This window comes from Lytechinus pictus, chromosome 3, assembly GCF_037042905.1.
Source record: "Lytechinus pictus isolate F3 Inbred chromosome 3, Lp3.0, whole genome shotgun sequence".
Taxonomy (NCBI): Eukaryota; Metazoa; Echinodermata; class Echinoidea; order Temnopleuroida; family Toxopneustidae; genus Lytechinus; species Lytechinus pictus.
This window is the reverse complement of record NC_087247.1, coordinates 33,316,451-33,336,854: the sequence shown is the minus strand read 5'-3', so window position 1 is coordinate 33,336,854 and position 20,404 is coordinate 33,316,451. Positions and strand designations below refer to the sequence as shown.

The window sequence follows — 20,404 nt, the reverse complement described above, 5'->3', positions numbered from 1 at the left end:
GGCATCCATTTTAAATGAACCGGTTAATAATTGGAATAGATTGTATATAGTTCCTTTTAAATGCTGTCTTTCAACAAAACCCCGCTACTTTCAATATAAACTTTTCGATCGGATAATGGGGGTGAACAAACATCTTTACGATATTGGCTTGTCTGAATTTAATTTATGTACATTTTGTTCTTCCTCTGTTGAAAGCATTTCACATCTGTTTTGGGACTGCCCTGTAACTCAACAATTCATTCAAAACTTCCAAACCTCTTATTTGAACAATGACGTGTATTTGAATAAGAATTTATTTTTGTTTGGTTGCCCTGACGCTCAATACTCTACTATAAACCATTATATTCTTTACGCTAAATATTTCATTTTTTCGACACGTTGTAAGGGAGATCGGTTGTGTTTTAGTTCTTTTAAGAACGTATTGTGAAATTGAAAGGGTTCTTAGTCAAAAACATCATAATTTTGTTTTATCAATAGATAATAGTACGCATGTACAGTTGTTGTAAACATGTTCGCTTCATGACTTTTCTGTAAATTGAATTGCTTTCGTGTTTGATTTTGAATAAAATCTTTCTATGAAAGAAAAAAAAAATATTTACTAGCGGGAGAATCTGAAGCTCAAACTACAGACATGGAAAAAACACACCACCGATCTACTCCACAATGGTTGTATTTTGAAGACCATAATGAATATTTTTCTCTTTTTTTTCGAGGATTCATAAGTTCTGTTCTTCAAAATTTATTTACTCTTAGATGATGAACCTCCTGTTCTAACCTGCCCCAATAACATCTCGACAACTACTCAACCAGGATCATCTAGATCAGATGTAGTCACGTGGTCTAAACCTACCGGAAGTGACAACTCTGGAACGGTAACCGTTTCGCAAATCACCACCGAGCAAAATGGAGGAAACTTCAAAATCGGAGTCACCAATATTTCTTACCAAGCTTTTGATGACTCGGAAAATAATATTACATGTGTTTTCTACATTCTAGTGAAAGGTGAGCAGCAATGTTTCTTATTCTTCTTCCTTCAAAGGTATTGCTGTACACATGCGTGACCGAATTATTTCCAAACACCCCCTAAACGAGTTTATCTTTGTGTGCAAAATAACCCCCTAAAAAAGTTGTCGCCAGAATATGACCCCGGGGGAAAAGGGAAAATCACACCCTAAACATGTTTGGCTAGTCTTAAAATAAGCTTTGGAAAAAAACATACCGTTAATACGTTTGACCCCACAATCGACCATTGACCAGTCTGTCAAAACCACCTTTTTGTGAAAATCAGTGTTTTTTGATACCCTTAACGAGTGCACGCGAGGCCCGCGTCCAAAACTGAATAAAAAACAACCCCTCAAACAAACGCGTTTTTTGGTCACGCATGTGCACAGCAATATATTTGACTGCCCCCCGCCCCCGCCGGGCCAACCAGGCTCTGATAGTGCATATGTCACATGGAGCAAAGTAAATGCAACAGACAACTCGGGGATTGTGACTATTTTGCTCATTGGACCGGGTTATAATGGTGGACTTTTCGGAATCGGTACTACCAATGTAACCTATCCGGCAGAAGATGCTGGTGGAAACAATAAAACGTGTATTTTCACTGTTGAAATCAAAGGTTTGTGTTGACGTTAAATCTACTACCATTATTTTTTTCATTGCATTTTCATTTATAATACCTTCCACCTGCAAATGACCGATAGAAGGAGATTTCATTGGCATGATTTTGTTTTCAAGATTCATAGGGCCTAACGCTGCATTATAGGACTATGATTATTAAATTGACATTTTTATACAAACGAATAAGAGTACGAGGAACTAAATACTTAATCTGATGCTCAAATGCATTTGTTTATCATGAGTAATACATCCCTCCCTAACTATCCGTTTACTTCGTAGACAATGAAATACCATTTGTAAATTGCCCTAGCAACACATCATCAACGACACAAGCAGGATCACCTTCATCAGGTCCCATTACATGGAGCGAACCATTAGGTGCAGATAACTTATTTTAATTCCATAGTCTAACAGAATTGACAAATAGAACTAGACGCAGACAAATTAGGATGCATGCGGAGGGGGGGGGGGGGACATATCTGACCTAAATCAGTATCATGTCTTCATATTTTCTTTTCCCCTATGTCATTTCAAATACCTTTACCATGATTTTACTTTGTGTAAATATTTATGACATTTGACCTTCATAAGAAATTTCCATCAGTTTCAAAGGCAAACCTTTGCATGTCAAGTGCTTTCCTTATCAATGTGTGACTGGCAATAAAAAAAAAGCTGTAGAGTTAAACATAATTCCTATTGAAATACATTGTCATGTTCTTTACCCGATATAATCATGTGATAAAGCCATATTTCTATATTATTCTTCTTATTTTAATCCACAGATGACTGGCCTCCAGACATAACTTGTCCAAATCCTATTTCAGCAGTCGCTGAGCAAGTACACGGTGTAGCTACCGTTACCTGGACAGAACCTGATGCCCAAGATAATTCTGGCACGGTAACAGTCACATTAATAGGACCGGGAGCTAACGGTGGAAACTTTAGCATCGGTATGACGAACTTGTCCTACCATGCAGTAGATGAGACAGGAAATGTCAAATCGTGTGATTTTTCAATATCAGTAGAAGGTACGAATCAGGCATTTATCCTATTTTCAGATAAAACGTATTTTATCTCTATCAATTTCTTTCAGGCTTTAAATTTTTAGGCCTATTTTTTTAGCCATATACTCAAGGCATGTTATAATTATGCTCATGGGTGTCGATCACGGGGGGGGGGGGGGATGGGGGGGATATATCCCCCAATATTTCAAGTGGGGGGATGGCCTGTTATATCATCCCCTCCAATAATTTAGGGTAGAAAAATTATAATAATGATGATGAAAAAATGAAAAGTTTGATCATGATGATTGTAGTATGCCATCAATCAGTTTGTTTCCCTCGCAATTTGTGTATATTGTTATTAAATTAAAACATTCTTTCCAGGACTTTTAAACAGATGGGTGGAGGTTCAAACACGCCTCAACTGCGTTGCAATGTGCCACACCCATCGTGCAATCCTAGACAATCTGAACATACAGGAACTCTGCGAGGAATTTGCAATGAGGTCTGACATGAGTCGAAATATTTTCGGACATTATTGAGACTACCTGAAGTAGATGTTGTTCTATTTCACCCTTTTTCTTATTCATTCCCAGAAAATTCAAAGAAAAAGAAAAATACCTTTGCGTTTCTATAGAGTATAGGCTAATCACTTCATTTATTTGCCTGGTTATACACACTTTATCGATGTATGTCATGGTAGTATTGTTATATATTAAGTTCGGCATTCAGTAAACCTTTGAACAAGAAAATATACCAAAAAGGAAGATGTGCACAAAACGAAAGTCATCCCTACTTGTATATCCAAATACCTTGACCTGAACGATTAAGTTTTGGTCAAAAATATTTTGCAGGAGAGCATTGATGTCCTCATTACCTATCTATGTGGAAATGAGGTGCCTATAGCACGTATACAGTGCGTATCAAAAAAAGTTTACACTTTGAAAAAATCCTGTAAAATTATACATTTTAATATCCTGAAGATTTTTCCACATTTTAACATTGGTACAGATCCATTTAAGCAAATGACGATATAACTGTCGAAAAATATTTCTGCTTGAGTGAGCACCACTTACTTTTGAAAAGTTAGTGAAAAATGATTTGCGCAGAACTTTGAAATAATTATGCGAATAAAAGTAGACCTTAATCATGAAGAACACGTGGAATTTAGCTAGTAAAATTGATTTGAAGATATCTTTTACCTTTCTTGACTTGTTTCTTTGCCCAAAACACTTCAAAAAGTGCATTTCACCCCACCCCACTCCCCCACACACCGAGGCCATCGTGATGATATTTGCTTTACACTGAGCTGTGATTTACATGAAATGGCTTAGGCTTGATTTTCATTTTGTTAATCATTGTCAAGCTTGGGAAAAGTGTGGAGAAACAAGTATTAAATGAAAAATGAAATGTAAACCCACTTTAAATGATAAAAACTTAGTAAAAAAATGCTGGAGATGTCTGATATAAACATTTGTTCAGATTCAGTTATGTCCTAGGATCCAGCTGGCACAAAAAGGGTAAAGGTTGTGCTTACTAAGTGTTGAAATTTCAATTTGGGTGGCAAAATTGTTACAAAATGCTTGAATGCATCCGTTTTATTTCAATTGACTAAAAGTGCAAGGGAAATGTATGAGAAATGTTTAGCAGGGTAAGTTTGATTTTGCCCTTTCCCCTTGACACAGCGGTGAAAACAAGCATTTCTGCGCAAACAGATTTCTGCGAGCTTTACAAAAATGGACAGTGCTCACTCAAGTGTAATATTCCGTCAAAACTTTTACTTTCATTGGATAGATGAGACCCAAACCCAAGATTATATGTGAAAAATTACCCACATGTTGTATATTTCTTTATTCCCAGGGCTTTTTCAAAGTGTAAAGGTTTTTTAGATACGCACTGTAGTCATGAAAGGATGAGCCCATATCAAATGCAAAAATATCACTTTTAAAAAGTCATAATGGTCGTTTGGTGATCAGTAGCTCATAATTATGTATGGTGCTTTTGTTGTATGCGGTTGGATGTTATTAATATTAAACATTTTATCATGTGACACCATCAGATACCTCTCATGAAAATATTGAGGTTCAGGTGAGCTCAATATAATATGATCATATTTTTACAATTTTTTAATAAGTGAAAGCAATTAATGGTTTTAGAAAGAATAATCATTAATTTCTCTCTAAAGTGTATCTTCGGATATGAACATCGGATGTTTTTTTTCCATGTTATTCTTGTTATTGTTATGGACTTGAATAACTTATCTTGATTTATTTTTTCTTATTTTGGCAAAAAGAAATCTCTTTTGAGTTTGAAAAGGGATGACAATTTTGCATTCTATGAGCACACTCATGCGGTAATTAAATTTCATTTTAACACATATATTAGCTGATATTACACACTGATGGTTCAAGAAAATGTCGGAGAAATATCATAACATGACAGTTGAGTTTTGATTGTTTTTATGTTTGTTTTTGTTTCATGTAGTCAGGCAGCATATGTCATGATTTACCGGCTACTTCGACAAATTGGCTAAGTCTGATTTTTCACTTTTATTTGATTGGTGACATCACAAGGAACAACTTTCAACTTGGTGACAAATTTCTAATGGTCATCTTAACCATGTTAGGGGTCAAAACAAGGTCAATAGGGGTCAATTTTTTAAATTGCCCCGATTCTGTCGAGTGACACATCAAATTATTTGTCTTGTTATACTGAACAAAAAAGTGTACACAACCATATACTCTTGACCTCCCGTTAAAAAGTTATGACCGGACATGTCAAAGGTCAACGAACTTTCATTAAATGGCAAATTACACTGAAGGTGTTAAGGAAGCTCATTTTTTCCGTGTTTTTATGCATGTGTGTACTTCTTTATTTTCGATTTTGATAAGTCCATCGTCAAAAATCCTTATCCAGAAGATATAAAGGGTCAAGACAAGGTCAGGAAAAGGTCAAAAGGTAAAAAAACTTTCATTGGAAGCCAAAATACACGTCTAAAAGCGGTTAGAAGTTTAGAAGTCTTATTTTTCGTGGGTTCTTTATTTTGAAAAGTCTATATCTAAGAAGACATTATATATAAAGGGGTCAAATGTGCTTATGTAGGAACAAAATAGATAAACAGAGATAGACGTCGAATACAGTCAGTGTGGTATCATCGTATTGCAGGAATACCTTGAAACGACTTGACAAACCCTTATGCCCTTAAAATCTTATCATCTTCATGGTGTGATAATTAAGTGCAACCAGGGAGTTTTTTTATTTAGGAATTCAATTCAAGTTCAATTCATTTTCAATTTACTAGTCTTTGATATGTAAAGAAGTATTTCCTTCATTTGCTTTGTACAGAATATTCTAATTAACATAAATGATTGTAATGTATTGGGGTATAATAATAATATTATATTAGCAGAATAAACACATCGATTGATCAGTGCTCCCAGCTCCTAAGAAAGTTGCCTAACATTTCATTTGGATTATTTTACGAATAAGATGCTCGATCTCTGGAGCCAAGAAGGACTACACATTTCTGGTGCATGTGCTGTTCTGAGCTTACCATTGGGGCCCTTTTGCATTTTGTAAAGTGAAATTTAAGGATTTCGTGCATACTTTTGGTCAATTTTATTCATTTTTCAGTAAAAAAGCAAGTCTTCACAATTTCTGGGGGCAGCTGCGCTGCGGTATGGCCGTGGTTTACTTCAATGACATATGTGATTATTCTTTCTAGTAACATCCAGGTAGTTCAGCAAGGAGGAAAAAACAAGAACGACAAAAGAACAAAAACAAAATCTGCATCTAGCATCTATGCACATCAATATCGTGAGATCTGGTATTAAGTTTAGTTTACGTTGTATGCTCTGGAAAAACACACTTGATAAAATAGTGTAAGCCGTGTTTATGTCAGCACATAATCAGGAATGTGTAGTCCTTCTTGGCTCCAGAGATCGAGTAATGGTCAGAATATATCACATCAGCATGACAGACACACATGACTGACTACAAACAGCATGCTTGCACGATATTGCCTCATTGTCAGAAATAATAGAAATAATATAACCGTCACACATTTTGAGGGGCAATTGGAGTCCAACTTATCACATCATCCTCAATCCAAATAAGATGTTAGGCAGTTTTCTTAGGAGCTGGGAGCACTGATCAATCGATGTGTCTGTTAACATAGTGCACATATTATATACCCCAATACATTACAATACTTTCTGTTGATTAAAATATTATGTACAAAGCAAATGGATGAAATGTATCTTTGCAAATCAAAGACTAGTAAATTGAAAATGAATTGAACTTGAATTGAATTTCTATATCAAGAAACTCGGAAAGAGCTGGTTGCACTTATAACATCATGAAGATGATACAACTTTTAAGGGCATTAGGGTTTGTCAAGTCGTTTCAAGGCATTCCTGCAATACCATGATACCACACTGAATGTATTCGACGTCTATCTCTGTTTATCTATTTTGTTCCTAAATAAGCACATTTGACCCTTTTATATAAAATGTCTTCTTAGATACAGACTTTTCAAAATAAAGAACCCACGAAAAATAAGACTTTCCCTGACCTTGTATTGACCCTTTATATCTTCTGGATAAGGACTTTTGACGATGGACTTATCAAAATCGAAAATAAAACGCACACATGCATAAAAACACTGAAAAAATGAGCTTTCTTCACACCTTCAGTGTAATTTAATTGCCATATAACGAAAGTTCGTTGACCTTTTGACATTTCCGGTCATAACTTTTTAACGGGAGGTCAAGAGTATATAATTGTGTACACTTTTTTGTTCAGTATAACAAGACAAACAATTTGATGTGTCACTCGACAGAATCGGGGCAATTAAAAAAATTGACCCCTATTGACCCCATTTTGACCACTAACATGGTCAAGATGACCATTAGAATTTTGTCACCAAGTTGAAAGTTGTTCCTTGTGATGTCACCAATCAAATAAAAGTGAAAAATCAGACTTAGCCAATTTGTCGAAGTAAATTACATATGCTGCCTGACTAATGCACTTATCAGACTAGCTCATAAATGGTCATTAAGACTGATATATTTGGAATCATTTAATTAATCTACTTCAGAAAGTTTTGAAATATGTCCTAACATCAAATGATGCTAAAATGTTTCATTCCTGAATTTGCTGCCCCATTGAAGTTTCCATAAACATTTACAATGTGGTCAAGGTGGCTAAAACCATGAAAATGACCACAGTGCATGGTCAAATAATCTTATGTATGCTCGATGTAAAGGGTTTTATCACATTTATCAACAATCTTCACCGATAATTGGTAGCTCATGCTGATAATGATACAGACCAACATTTGAGCCCTTTTTTTTTATTATCACAGCATATGTGGTCACTGGTAATTATAAGTGGTCAAAATGACCATAGGGTCCAATAATTAGGCCAACAACAATAGTCTATATGGAATCATTGTATTGATTTCCATCCAAAAGCATTCAAACTTTCCCCATTCAGCATTAATTGATACTAATATTAACGCAATCCTGAATGTCTCCTCACCGTGTTCGCTATAGGCTAAACTGAAATACACATTAGGCAGGGGTCAAAGTGGCCAAAATGACCAAGATACATGTAGTCAAAATACCTTGGGGATGCTCTATTCATACACCAGTATTAGGTGTCACACTACATCCCTGTAACGATTCTCATAACATTTGAAGTATTTTGGGATAAATTGAAATTATGTTATGGTCATTTTGGCCCCCAAAATGACCATAAGCTTTTAAATAGGGTCAATAAGACTGCTTTAGTTTGAATCAGCATAAAATTCTACACAAAATATACCTTAAAAGAATTTGCATCTTATATAGGAAAAAGATAAAATACGCTAAAGACCTCCAATTCTTGCCTATTTGCACAGTTTATTATGCAAAACTGCGCAAATGGTCAGTTGTGTCTAAAGTACCCAAAATGACCCTCATAGGTCAAAATTGTTGTAATAAGTTATATGAGGTCAAAATACTTTTGGGATGTTCAATTTAAAGGATTAATACACCAATGGTCGGTGTCACAGCACACCCTTGTAACGATTCTGGTAACATTGAAGTATTTTTGGATAAATTGAATGGATGTTATTGGTCATTTTTAAAGGGCATAAGTGGGCAAAATGGCCATAAGCTGTTAAATATTATATTTGGAATCAGCATCAAATTCTACACAAGATGAACCTTTGAATGTATTCCCATTTTATAAGGGAAGAAGATGAAACACGCTGTAGACCTAAAATTTTTGCCTATTTTAACAGTTTATAATGCAAAACTGCACGAATGGTCAGTTATGTCTTAAGTACCCAAAATGACGCTCATAGGTCAAAACTGAAGAAATAAATTACATGAGGTTGATTGTTCTCATCCAGCGCACATATTAAACATGAACCTGGATTTCTAAAGACATCCAATCGTTGTTCTGCTCAATATTTGTAACACATTTTGGACCCCAAAAATCATGTAAATTGTAATTTTTGGCCAAAACATGGCCAAAATGACCACTTCTACAATTATTTGGCAAATGAAACCACATTATCTGGAATCTGGGTGCATGTTTACTTAGGATAAACCCTTTTAATTGGATGTGGTTGCAAAAGCATTCTGTTAAGGGACTATTCTCCAAAGAGTGGTCATAATGGGCATTTTTGGTAAAAAAAATTGCCATTTTTAGAATCAGCACACAATTTTACCCCGGATAAGCCTGTCAAACCTTCCCCACCAAAAATTCTGAATAAAGCCCCCTATTTCCTAGACTATACATGTATGGTATTCTCCACTAAGATTAAATACTTGTAATGAATGAGCTACATTGGCATTTTCATGGAGAAGTGAAAAACCAGCTAATTGCAACAAAGAAATACTATTAAATATCTCGCTACAATGGGCATTTCGAAAATATCCATATATCTGTCTTACCTATGACGTCAATGAAGAATGAACAATTATTGGAATTGCCTGCTTCATCGATAACCAAATATGTCAAGACATGAGCTCCGATTTCGAAGTTTCCTCCATTACTCCCTGGACCAAGAAATATGAGCTGAACTGATCCAGAATTATTAGTGATGGTGCCATTGGAGATGGACGGTTCTTCCCAGGAAACCGTTGCGTAAGATTCACCTTCCTCGGTTGGTAGTATGGGTATAACTGGACATGTTATCATGGGTTGTTCCATGTCTGAAATACGAAATAAATCAGTTTCATAATAAGTTACTTTCATTGCTTGATGCCACGATTAAAACCCCTTTCACTATTGACGTACAACCATTTGCGACCTTTTGGTCGTGCGACAGGCTGCAACAGGCATCAATCGCTAGTCATCTCAGAATATCGCACAGAGGCTTTCACAAATGCAGCAGCTGTCGTACAACAAAAACAACCAGAAAACCCCGTTGCACGAGTAAGTCGCATATGCTCTTATTGTGCTCGTGTGATCACATGCGAGTGTTGCGCGAGGGATTGCGAGTGGAACGGTCGCATACATGCGAATGCAACGGTAGTGCAATGTTGTAAGCCGTTGCGATCGGTCTTGAAACAGTCTTATGGCCTATATATTATCGCACCCAGTCGCAAGACTGGTCTCTGTACATGTAGGTCGCTAGCACATGTGCAAGTGTTGTACGACCTCCAGTCGAGTAAATGCGACTACTTAGTTGTGCCACCTCTCGCACCAAGTCGTGCAACGTTGAACAACACTCAAACGATAATCGCCCGACCGATGGTACGACCTGATGCGAGTGAATCGATCGTATTTGATCGCGTTTGGATTTTGAACATGTTCAAAGTTCACATGCGACCAGTCACGACCACCTAGAGTTCGTGCGACCGTCTACAACGACTGCGAGTGCTAGCAAGACACCAAGAGATCGATCTTGCAACAACAAGAAAAAACTGTTGCAGGCGGTCGTAAAACGGTCGTACGTTAATTGTGCAAGGGGCTTTATTTATTCATAACTCCTATTTTGTAACACCGAGGAAAGGTTGCATACATTCGAATGCAACGGTAGTGCAAGGTTGTAAGCCGTGTTGTGATCGGTCTTACAACAGTCTTATATGGCTTATATATTATCGCACCCAGTCGCAAGACTGGTCTTTATAGGTCGCTAGCACATGTGCAAGTGCTGTACGACCTCCAGTCGACTAAATGCGACTACTTAGTTGTGCCACCTCTCGCATCAAGTCGTACAACGTTGAACAACACTCACACGATGATCTCCAGACCGATTGTACGATCTGATGCGAGTGAATCGATCGTATTTGATCGCGTTTGGATTTTGAACATCTTCAAAGTTCAGATGCGACCAGTCACGACCACCTCGAGTTCATGCGATCGTCTACAACGACTGTGAGTGCTCGCAAGACACCGAGAGATCGATCGTGCAACAACAGGAAAAAATTGTTGCAGGCGGTCGTAAACAGGTCGTACGTCAATTGTGAAAGGGGCTTTAGTTCAAGCTACGACATTATGCGTCGGACGCTCTTGGCATAACGTCATTTCCTGCGATATTATGCGTTGGTGCGACATTATCGGTTGTAACAGAACTCTTAACGCATAACGTCGCAAGTCTTAGCGCATAATGTCGCATCGGTATTTTCTTCAGGACTCGAGTTACAGACAAGATATAAAATATGTTTCCACTCAGTAATTTGTTCAATTTCTGTCATCTGAACGTTTTAAAAGTGTGTTTAGTGGGCCAGGCGCGGATGCAAAGGCCGTGGAGGCCAGTATGAAATTCATAAGGAGGAGGGGGTGAACTTAAAAAAAATTGTATTGTGTGGACTAGTGAAAAGCAAGTATACGCATACCACCATTCATCTGCGCATACCGCTATATAGTGAAGTCATCTAGTTGAAAAAATAGCATGTTCCCTTGTTTTTTTAAGACAATTCCAAATACAAGTTTAAGTATTGCTGTTCATGACACTTTAATAAAAAAATTATAATTCCTATTTTTACTCGAAATCTACCATCAATATATCAAAAATTCAGCGCGTGATTCGCGCTTGCATATCTACTCGGTTGCCAAAAAATGCTCAAAATGTTCATTTTTTTGTCTAAATGCATCAAATATCCAAAAGGTAAAGCTCCAGCAGGGACTCAAAAGATGGATCCAGCGCCTGAGTCACTAAAGATCGCGCTTCACACTCGACATGCTCGACTTTCTGAAACGTGCAAAGTAAACCCCTTTTGCCATTCACCAGTTTTAAAATCATTATGCCGCCACTGCTCGGGGGCTCCCGTTATTTCGGAACGAAATTAGGTTGTCAATGCATATAAAACATGGGCATGCCTAGTGATTTTTAAAAGAAAATACGAACGCAGATTTTTATTTTTATTATGAAAACGAATTTTACGTGAAATTCATTTATTTACTGCACACTTTTAGCGATTTTTGTGCAAATATTTGGTAAAAGGGTACGTTTTCATTTTTTATTTTTTGGGGGGACAACGGCAACTCCCCTCCCCCTCCGCTAAAGTACGACCATTTATAAATTTATCACTTGCTCTCCCCCCCCCCCCCCCAGTGAAATCTGTGTAGGGTATACCGCTTTGAAATTATTGTTTCTACGGTACATTCCGAGTAACAATACGAATGGTGATGAACAATTATAATTAATTCAATACTGCCCCCCCCCCTCTGCATCTGCGCCTGCCTCACCAAATACACTTTAAAAACATAAAAACATTAATTGTATCATAACACCACTTTGTCTCCAATAAATTTTTCCTCATTCGTATCATTCCATTCTACCACACACATTAATCCCTTTCGATGTGATCATAGTAAACCATCCATTTTTTTTATCAAGGTCAAATATCGTTTTTATACTTAAACGTTAAAAACGTCCAGGATTTTTTCAAACAGTTTTAAAGAAATTTCAAAGAATTATTACACGCAGCATGTCTTCTTAAGGACTATACACTGATATGTTTCCACCAAACATATTCCTCATTAAAACTACTTTAGAAAGTAAACACTCTCACTCCATTATACCATGCAGATGCAGACAATCATTTAAGCATTACATTTCACTTTGTATGTTAGACATGATTTATTTTTATATACTGTAGCTCTCAAAGATAATAAGATACTCACTTCGACAATTTGTTCCGCTATACCCCTCCTGGCAGATGCATGTGTAATACACCGAGCCGTTACCCGCTGTAAAGACTTGGCAGGTTCCATAATTGCATGTATTTTCGGCACAGAGTTCTGTGGGAGTCTCACAGAATTCGCCAGTAAAGTCATCTGAACATACACATCTGTACATGGCAATGAGAACAAAGAACAATGCAACCGATATAATCATATTTAGACCAATAGCCATTATCTAGAAATTCTAGAGTAAAAATAAGTCTACATTGGTGCAATAAATGCCAAATAATACTAATCATAAAATTGAAAAGAGCATATCATATTTCATTACCATCAAGGCACGAGTGCCAAAAAACTTATATACAGAAGGAACAGCTAATACTTCTTCACAGTCGTCTTTATTTTGTATGCCTAATTCCTGCTATTTACCCCTATTCCTACGAAATCTACATATTCCGGTGACTTACTGGTAGCTTCCATTGACGAGTGAACATATTCCATCATTATAACAAAGTCTGGTCAGACACAGTCCCGGGATAGAAGTAGGTTCCATAGGTATGGCGTTACAATTATAACTTCCGTTTACATTATCACAAATCGTGTCGGATGGGCATGTACTACTATCCTGGCATTCATCAATGTCGATTTCGCAATATTGACCTTGATATCCCGTCGACGCGCATTGGCATGTGAAACTGTTGACACTGTCCTGGCATATTCCATTATTTTGACATGGTGAGCTCGAACATTCATCTATCTCGGCGTCACAGTAAACGCCTGTATACCCTGCCATGCAAATACATGTGTAATTATTCACATGGTCTTGGCACGTTGAATTATTATCGCACATGTTACCCATGCAGTCGTCTATGTTGATTGTACAATTCTCTCCGGAGTAGCCAGGCAGACATTCGCAGGTGTATCTTCCCACTCGATCGGTACAGTTACCATAAGAACAAGGATTCGGATCACATTGATTGATGTCTTCATCGCAGTGGTCACTCTGAAAACCAGCTTGACATACACAAATATATCCACCAACCTTATCGACGCACGATGCGTTGTTTTGGCATGGGTCAGATGCACACTCGTCTCGAACATCCAATTGACAAAATGTTCCTCCATACCCATCTGTGCAATTGCATGTAAACTGATCAACGCCATCATGACAGGTGCCATTATTTAAACAGTCTACTCCGATACAGTCGTCGATATCTTGGGCACAGAAGACACCTGTATAACCAGCAGCGCAGGCGCACTCAAGAAGTCCACTGTCATTTTCGCCCAGACAAGTTCCACCATTTTTACAGGGGTTAGATTGGCAGAAGTCAATGTCCAATTCGCAGTTAGCACCGCTATACTCCCCGGTACACTGACACTCGTAGTAGTTCAGTCTGTCCAGGCACGTACCGCCATGTTCACAGGGGCTAGAAGAACATTCGGTGATGTCAACGCAGTTCTTACCTGTAAGAAAAATGTAACCGTTTGCAAAATGTTACAGCAAATCTGAACTGCATATGATGTCGCTTTGTTTTCTCCTTTTATTTCGAGGGGGTGGGGTAATTGAATGATAATGGCCAGATAATACTTCTACTTATACTAGCACTACTATTAATAGTGCTACTACTATCAAATTCTATTACTACTCATAATAATATTTCTACAACAACTTCACGTTCACTGTTTTATAATGGTGATGGTGGCAATGGTGGCCAATAACCATGATAATAATAAGAATGATAATTAAAATACTCAGAATTATTTTATTATAATCATTATATAAATCATACGTTTGCGAACTGATCTGAAAGTCATTTTACAAATTAGAAATCCCTTACATTTACATGGAATAGCTACAAACTAAGTATAAAACATATTCAGTGTGCAAACATATATCATTGCATAAATCTTGATTGATATATAAATTCTGTGATTCAACAAATTTCAATATAATTGTACTTTTTAGTATCAGGAATAACAAGTCCCTTCGCGTTTTCATGTATATTTTCACATGGAAGTTAAAAAATGAATTCTGAAGCTTACATACTCTAATTAATGTAGCTGCAACTTACCTTCCGTACCAAGTGGGCAGTTGCATGAATAATCATCCAAAAGATCTGTGCAGACTGCGTTCGATTCACACGGATTCGACTGACATTCATTGATTTCCTATCAATACAGAAATAAAAGAAAATATGAATACATAAACTTTTACTGGATAACAAACATATACATTTCAGCTATCTGTTCATTAATTTGTTTTGTAAGATAATCTTCTTTTATGATTATTATTATTACTAAAACAAATGCTTAATATATCTAACTTTCATGTTAGAATATAAAACAACATTTCGGCTTCGCTTCGAGCCCGCCGTTGACTACAATACATACCAATTGTATACCAGTATAGAAATCTAGTATAGCAATCGGATACATGTTGTTTATCATGATGAAATAAAAACCCTAACTCAAACAAATATGTACATAATATTGCTTACAATTTGGCAGTACGATCCAGTCCATCCGGCGTGACACATTCTAGCTCCTGTAATATCGTTGCAATCATAATGGCCCTGATTGTTGTCTCTTGCTAAACAATATGTGTTACAGCCTGAAGATGTTCCGTAGTAGTGCACATCACAATAAACCTTTACACCAACTCTCGTTCTAAAAGAAAAAAAATATACATTTTTTCTAGTTAACCTAGTTTTAACTGTCTTGTTGTTTGTTTCTAGAAATGTTACAATCAATGTAATCCACAGTTTCATTTCTTTCAAATCAAGTTTACTTACAGTGAGGTCCCGGCTCCATTCAGGGTCACAATGTGTTCTGTTGCCAGAGCTGATGTTCTAGCCGGAACATAGTTGTAATTGTATCCGTAATAATCGATCTTGTCGTCACTGTTCGATTGGTCATAGTCCCAAACTTCAATCTTGGATCTGAATCCGGTCTATAAGAAATTTAAAGTAGACACACGCATTAAAAACAATTTTGGCTTAATTCGGTGCAGATTGACGGGGAATGGTATCTTGAAGCGAATGAACTAGATGAGATGTTTGAAACCAAGTAAATATTTTAGAATAGCTGTGCAATGGACCTCAAAACTTTCCTTTCTGATTTCAGAAAAAATAGGTAACAGAAGGCAGGCGATTTCAAATAGTCAAGTCTTCTACCCTGATGACATAATGAGCTGATAAAAAAAGATTTAAAAAAAAGTATTACCTTAATTTGCATCTGAAATCTACATCTGTGAGAGGGCTTGCCGGGGAGGACGTCACATATCAGTCCAACGCGGATCAAGGGGGGGGGGGGGGGGTAGGGGAAAAATCAACATGATCGTGCACCTCGTAGAATGTTTTCATAGCACACCAAGTAAATTGAGCGATAGCCCCCTTTTTGGGACAAAGTCGCACCCGTAAATGTCTGGTCTGACACTGGATCTGCTCCTACAGTCGGTTTGATCATGGATCTATTAGAGATGGGCATTCAACGCCATCATTTCTTTGATCGAACGAGATCCGCCGCCTAGTGATTATGCGCATCTTAATCATGTTAATGAGAACATACAGGTGTTTTGACAATAGCGACTACCCCTAAGGCGTATCTGATTATTTACAAATGCACAGCTCTCCTGGTTTTAGTTTTGTTGGCTGATGCCTTGTGTTAGATAATAATGTTAAATCAACATGCTTTATATTTGAAGCAGCAAAATGAAAAAGCAGACGAGTTATTATTTGATCCGCACGCACCTAATATCCCCTACAACATTAAGAGACAAATGCCGCTCTCTACGCGATATGAGCCATGTATCTCAGGAATATTAGGCAGAAAATATGAAAAATGGGATTATAAATAATAGACAATCAATTACAATATTGCCTCTAACTTAAAAATATGCACACATTTTCAAAATAAAACACATGGAACTAAGATTGCCTAAGGTAATCGAGAACTGCACGTCGATTTTTATAGGATTTAAGTGATTTATCATCTTCTGCGCATACAGTTTGTGCAATATCAATGTCTTATCACGAACTGCTTCTTTCAACTCATGGCCTAATTGACAGCGGGACACGGTCGGATAAAAGTAGAAAAATATGAAAAGAATGTTATTCAAAGCACAATGACGGTCACATGTTAGTGAATTCATCTCTAATTGGTCTATGGTTTGATATAGTTTGTTGTAATGATAATAACTCTTATTACACAGGGTAGCCACTTCAGCTGTAGGCCCTATACTATTCCTCCAGTAAGCCTGCATTACATAACATTAATCACCTTCTGAATTCTAATACTCACCGACCATTGATTGATAGTCAATATGATTGGGTTGACCAAATTGTCATTTAGGGTACTTGGAAAGTTGAAATCGTCATTGTTTTCATACAGGCGCTTAGTTACATAGTTTCCATAATCACAGTGGGCCATGTTGTTATTTCTAAAGAACAGAAAGATAAAATGAATAAAAAGAAGAACAGAATCGAAATTATATGTATGAGGAAAAAAATAGCGTCATTGAGATATTGAAAATACCGACACAAGTTGAATCTTTCGGGTATGTAGAATTTTTAACGTAAATAATTTTAATTTTTGGGACAAAAAAATATTTATTCATCAAACAGTCTCCAAAACAAGTGTAATAGATTCTGTGCAACTCTTTATTAACACGGATTAAGTTGAATTCAAATCGGCTGTGATTAGTGACTATTTAAATTCTGGTGTTTTTTTTAATATTCAATGTTTATTTCTAAATTCAAATGATTTAAATTCAATTTGTTTACAATTTCAAACTAAATCCAATGTTCCTCTGTTCATAAACCACATTGATCTGTATTTATTTCAAATATATGTCGTACAGACACCAAAATTACAAACCATTTTTTTTTCTCGTCGTCGTCATCATCATCCTCTCCACCACCACCATCATCATTAAAATCATTACCATTAATATCATCATATTAACTTTACCGATTTTATATATTTCAGTATCTCGCAACTATCAGGTGAAAAAAAATACAGCTCAAGATACTGCCAATATAATGAAAGAACACGACATGAACGCAAAACTGTACTGTGTCAAAGTCAGTAACTGCAATGAATGGATCCCGATGTCGATGAAGTTATAATCCTTCATAAGTTTCAGTAAAATTCATTGCAAAATGCGTAATCTAACAAGAGAAAGTTTAATGAACACTCTTGAATATCAATTCTTATATTAGTATTATCTTTTCAATGTATTTTGCAACGACTCTTGTTTGTAACCCTGGGTATTTGAGAAATAGATACTTTTTCAGGACATTATAAAACATTATTTTGTTTTCATGTCTTTTGAGATACAGAGTGTTGGTTCTTTTCTGTCCGATACACTACTTACAAATAAAGTTTGTTATGAGGTCGTTCCTGTTGATGTTTTGTAATTTAAGTTTGGTATTTTCTTTCCGTTTTTTAGATGGAGAGCAGCGCCATCAATAGAGAATGGATCTTAATAAGCGAAAACATTTGCGTCCTCATCGAAAAAGGGCGGTATTGCCTTCCGAAATAAAACTTAATGTTTAAATATTACCTTGCTCATGTGTAATGAATCGGAAGGATGACAGAAATTCTTTCATATCACTTTACTTACCCTCCATATTCATCAAAACAGAGATTGAATCTGTTGTCACAAGCAGAGCCACAACTGAATAATACTAGGTCGCAGCACCCACCGTCAAGTTCGTTGTGAGATGGGTTGGAATAGTCTATTAATCTAAATGTAACCTTTACTTTCCCTTTAATCTGTGGTGGCAGAAAAAGAAAATTGAGAAAACATTTTTTTTAATGTATATTCCGTTTCGATAAAATATGCATAAATAATGACAGAGTTTGATATAATAGGGGTTCAGTATTGATCTAAGCTTTATCAAGTATGGAAACGATTCTCTCTTATCACTGAATAGGTATAAGCCTCTCCCTTTTAACAATACATTTTAGCCAACTCTTCTTCATTCCACCAACTTTATACCGACTTTGAGTCGTATAATGATGTCCATTAGCTTCAGGGAAATCATCGCCCAAAGTTTGTTGGTCAATAAAATTAGAACAAAAGTCGGATTTAGACAAATGATCAATAAATTGAATTTTACATTAAACTCTTTTTCAACAAACTATTTATTCCAAGCAACTTTGTGGTAAGAAACATTTGAAGAATTATTACAGTCTGACAAAATTTTAGAAAAAAAAATCGTGTTCAACCCAGGGTAACAAACCAATAGAACTTTATCTAGTCATGATATACAGTGCGTAGAAGAAAAAAAACAGATTTGAAAAGTCTATAAAATTTTTGTTTCAAATTATGATGTCTATATTTTGGTGTTAATAGGTGCTCTGAGGTCTTATCTTTCAAATGCCATTAAAAAAATTCAGTTTTGTTCATGCTTGAGCGAACACGGAATGTTTTTGTATGGGATTAAAAAGGAGGCTTGCGCCAGATTGGCATAAAATGATAAATATAATGATCGGACTTTTTGCTAATCAGCAGACTTCCTCTTAACCTTTTCATTATCTTATATAGCTCCTTCAAAATTGACTCAATACACCATTGCCATTGAAAGACATGAATCCCTTCCTGTTTGTTCTGTCAAGCATATAATTAAACTTGGTCAAGGAATCAGTAATACCTTGGTCACATTTGCTCTACGGCGGCCGTACGGCGAGTCGAAAACAGCCGTTTTATTAATTTTAATTCAAACCACCTATATGCAACTGGTACAAAAAATGTTAAAACGGCTGTTTTCGACTCGCCGTACGGCCGCCGTAGAACAAATGTGATCATGGTATTACCCGTTGAAAATTGATTCATGTCTTTTAAAGGTACCATAACATAATTTGTTTCATATAATAAAAGGATTTGAATAATTACAAGTTTTCCCAATCAATAATGCAAATCTTCTTGCTTGGGTTGACAAAAAGTCTTTTTTTCTTCCTTATGTGGGAAAATTCAAAGGTAAAAGAGATTTAATTGAAAAAAAAATAATAATTCAAGTAAATAAATAAATAAATTTGTAAATAAAATTTAACAGCATAATTCGAAAATTATGCCACAGATAATGAAAAGATTAAGAGGAGGTCTGCTGATTAGCAAGAAGTCTGATCATCATATTACTCGTATTCTGCCATTCTGACGCAAGCCTCTTTTTGAACCCCCGACAAAAACGTCCCGTGTTCGCTCAAGCATGAACAACATTTATTTTTTTAAATTGCATTTCAAAAATAAGATTTCAGAGCATCTATTAACATCAAAATATAGATATTATAATTTGAAAAAAAAATTGTATAGACTTGTCAAAACTGTCCCGTTTTTTTGTATACGCACTGTATAGGGGTACAATTCCTAACCAATTTTGTTAAGAACGAGTGATCTTATTTCCCGGGGGGGGGGCACTTACATTGACGAGTGGATACCATACGCGACCCCAAAAACACGTAAAAAGGATGTCTTTTTCAAGATAGGGCACGTTACGTACGTAACGTAATAAGGGTGTAAAAAACACTAAAATAATGAAAAAAGGGTATCTATTTCGTTAGGAAAGCTATACGTGTTTAGGGTCAAATTTGAGGGGTATAAAAATTAGGACTAAAAGTTTTATGAAGGATGTACTTTTTGCCCCAACACTACG

General features: G+C 36.3%; 1 protein-coding gene across 1 annotated transcript; it reads right to left on the bottom strand.

Moving 5' to 3' along the window:
* Positions 1 to 6,715: 6,715 nt before the first annotated feature.
* On the bottom strand, positions 6,716 to 19,100 carry LOC129283916 (fibropellin-1-like). The gene is made up of 9 exons (XM_064095961.1): positions 18,373 to 19,100; positions 17,049 to 17,187; positions 15,542 to 15,699; positions 15,248 to 15,416; positions 14,822 to 14,918; positions 13,217 to 14,213; positions 12,750 to 12,916; positions 9,569 to 9,829; positions 6,716 to 6,789 (listed from the first exon to the last, which is right to left on the bottom strand). Exons 2-9 carry the CDS (start codon positions 17,175 to 17,177, stop codon positions 6,716 to 6,718), a joined length of 2,052 nt encoding a protein of 683 aa, XP_063952031.1. The 5' UTR covers positions 17,178 to 17,187; positions 18,373 to 19,100.
* Positions 19,101 to 20,404: the final 1,304 nt, after the last annotated feature.

Excerpts from the sequence above, each read along its gene's own strand:
- LOC129283916 (XM_064095961.1), bottom strand. The coding sequence starts at position 17,177 with ATGGCCCACTGTGATTATGGAAACTATGTAACTAAGCGCCTGTATGAA. Across the intron at positions 15,700-17,048 it reads TGACTATCAATCAATGGTCG|ACCGGATTCAGATCCAAGAT; the intron begins GTGAGTATTAGA and ends AATTTCTTATAG. Across the intron at positions 14,214-14,821 it reads CTGCCCACTTGGTACGGAAG|GTAAGAACTGCGTTGACATC; the intron begins GTAAGTTGCAGC and ends TTTTTCTTACAG.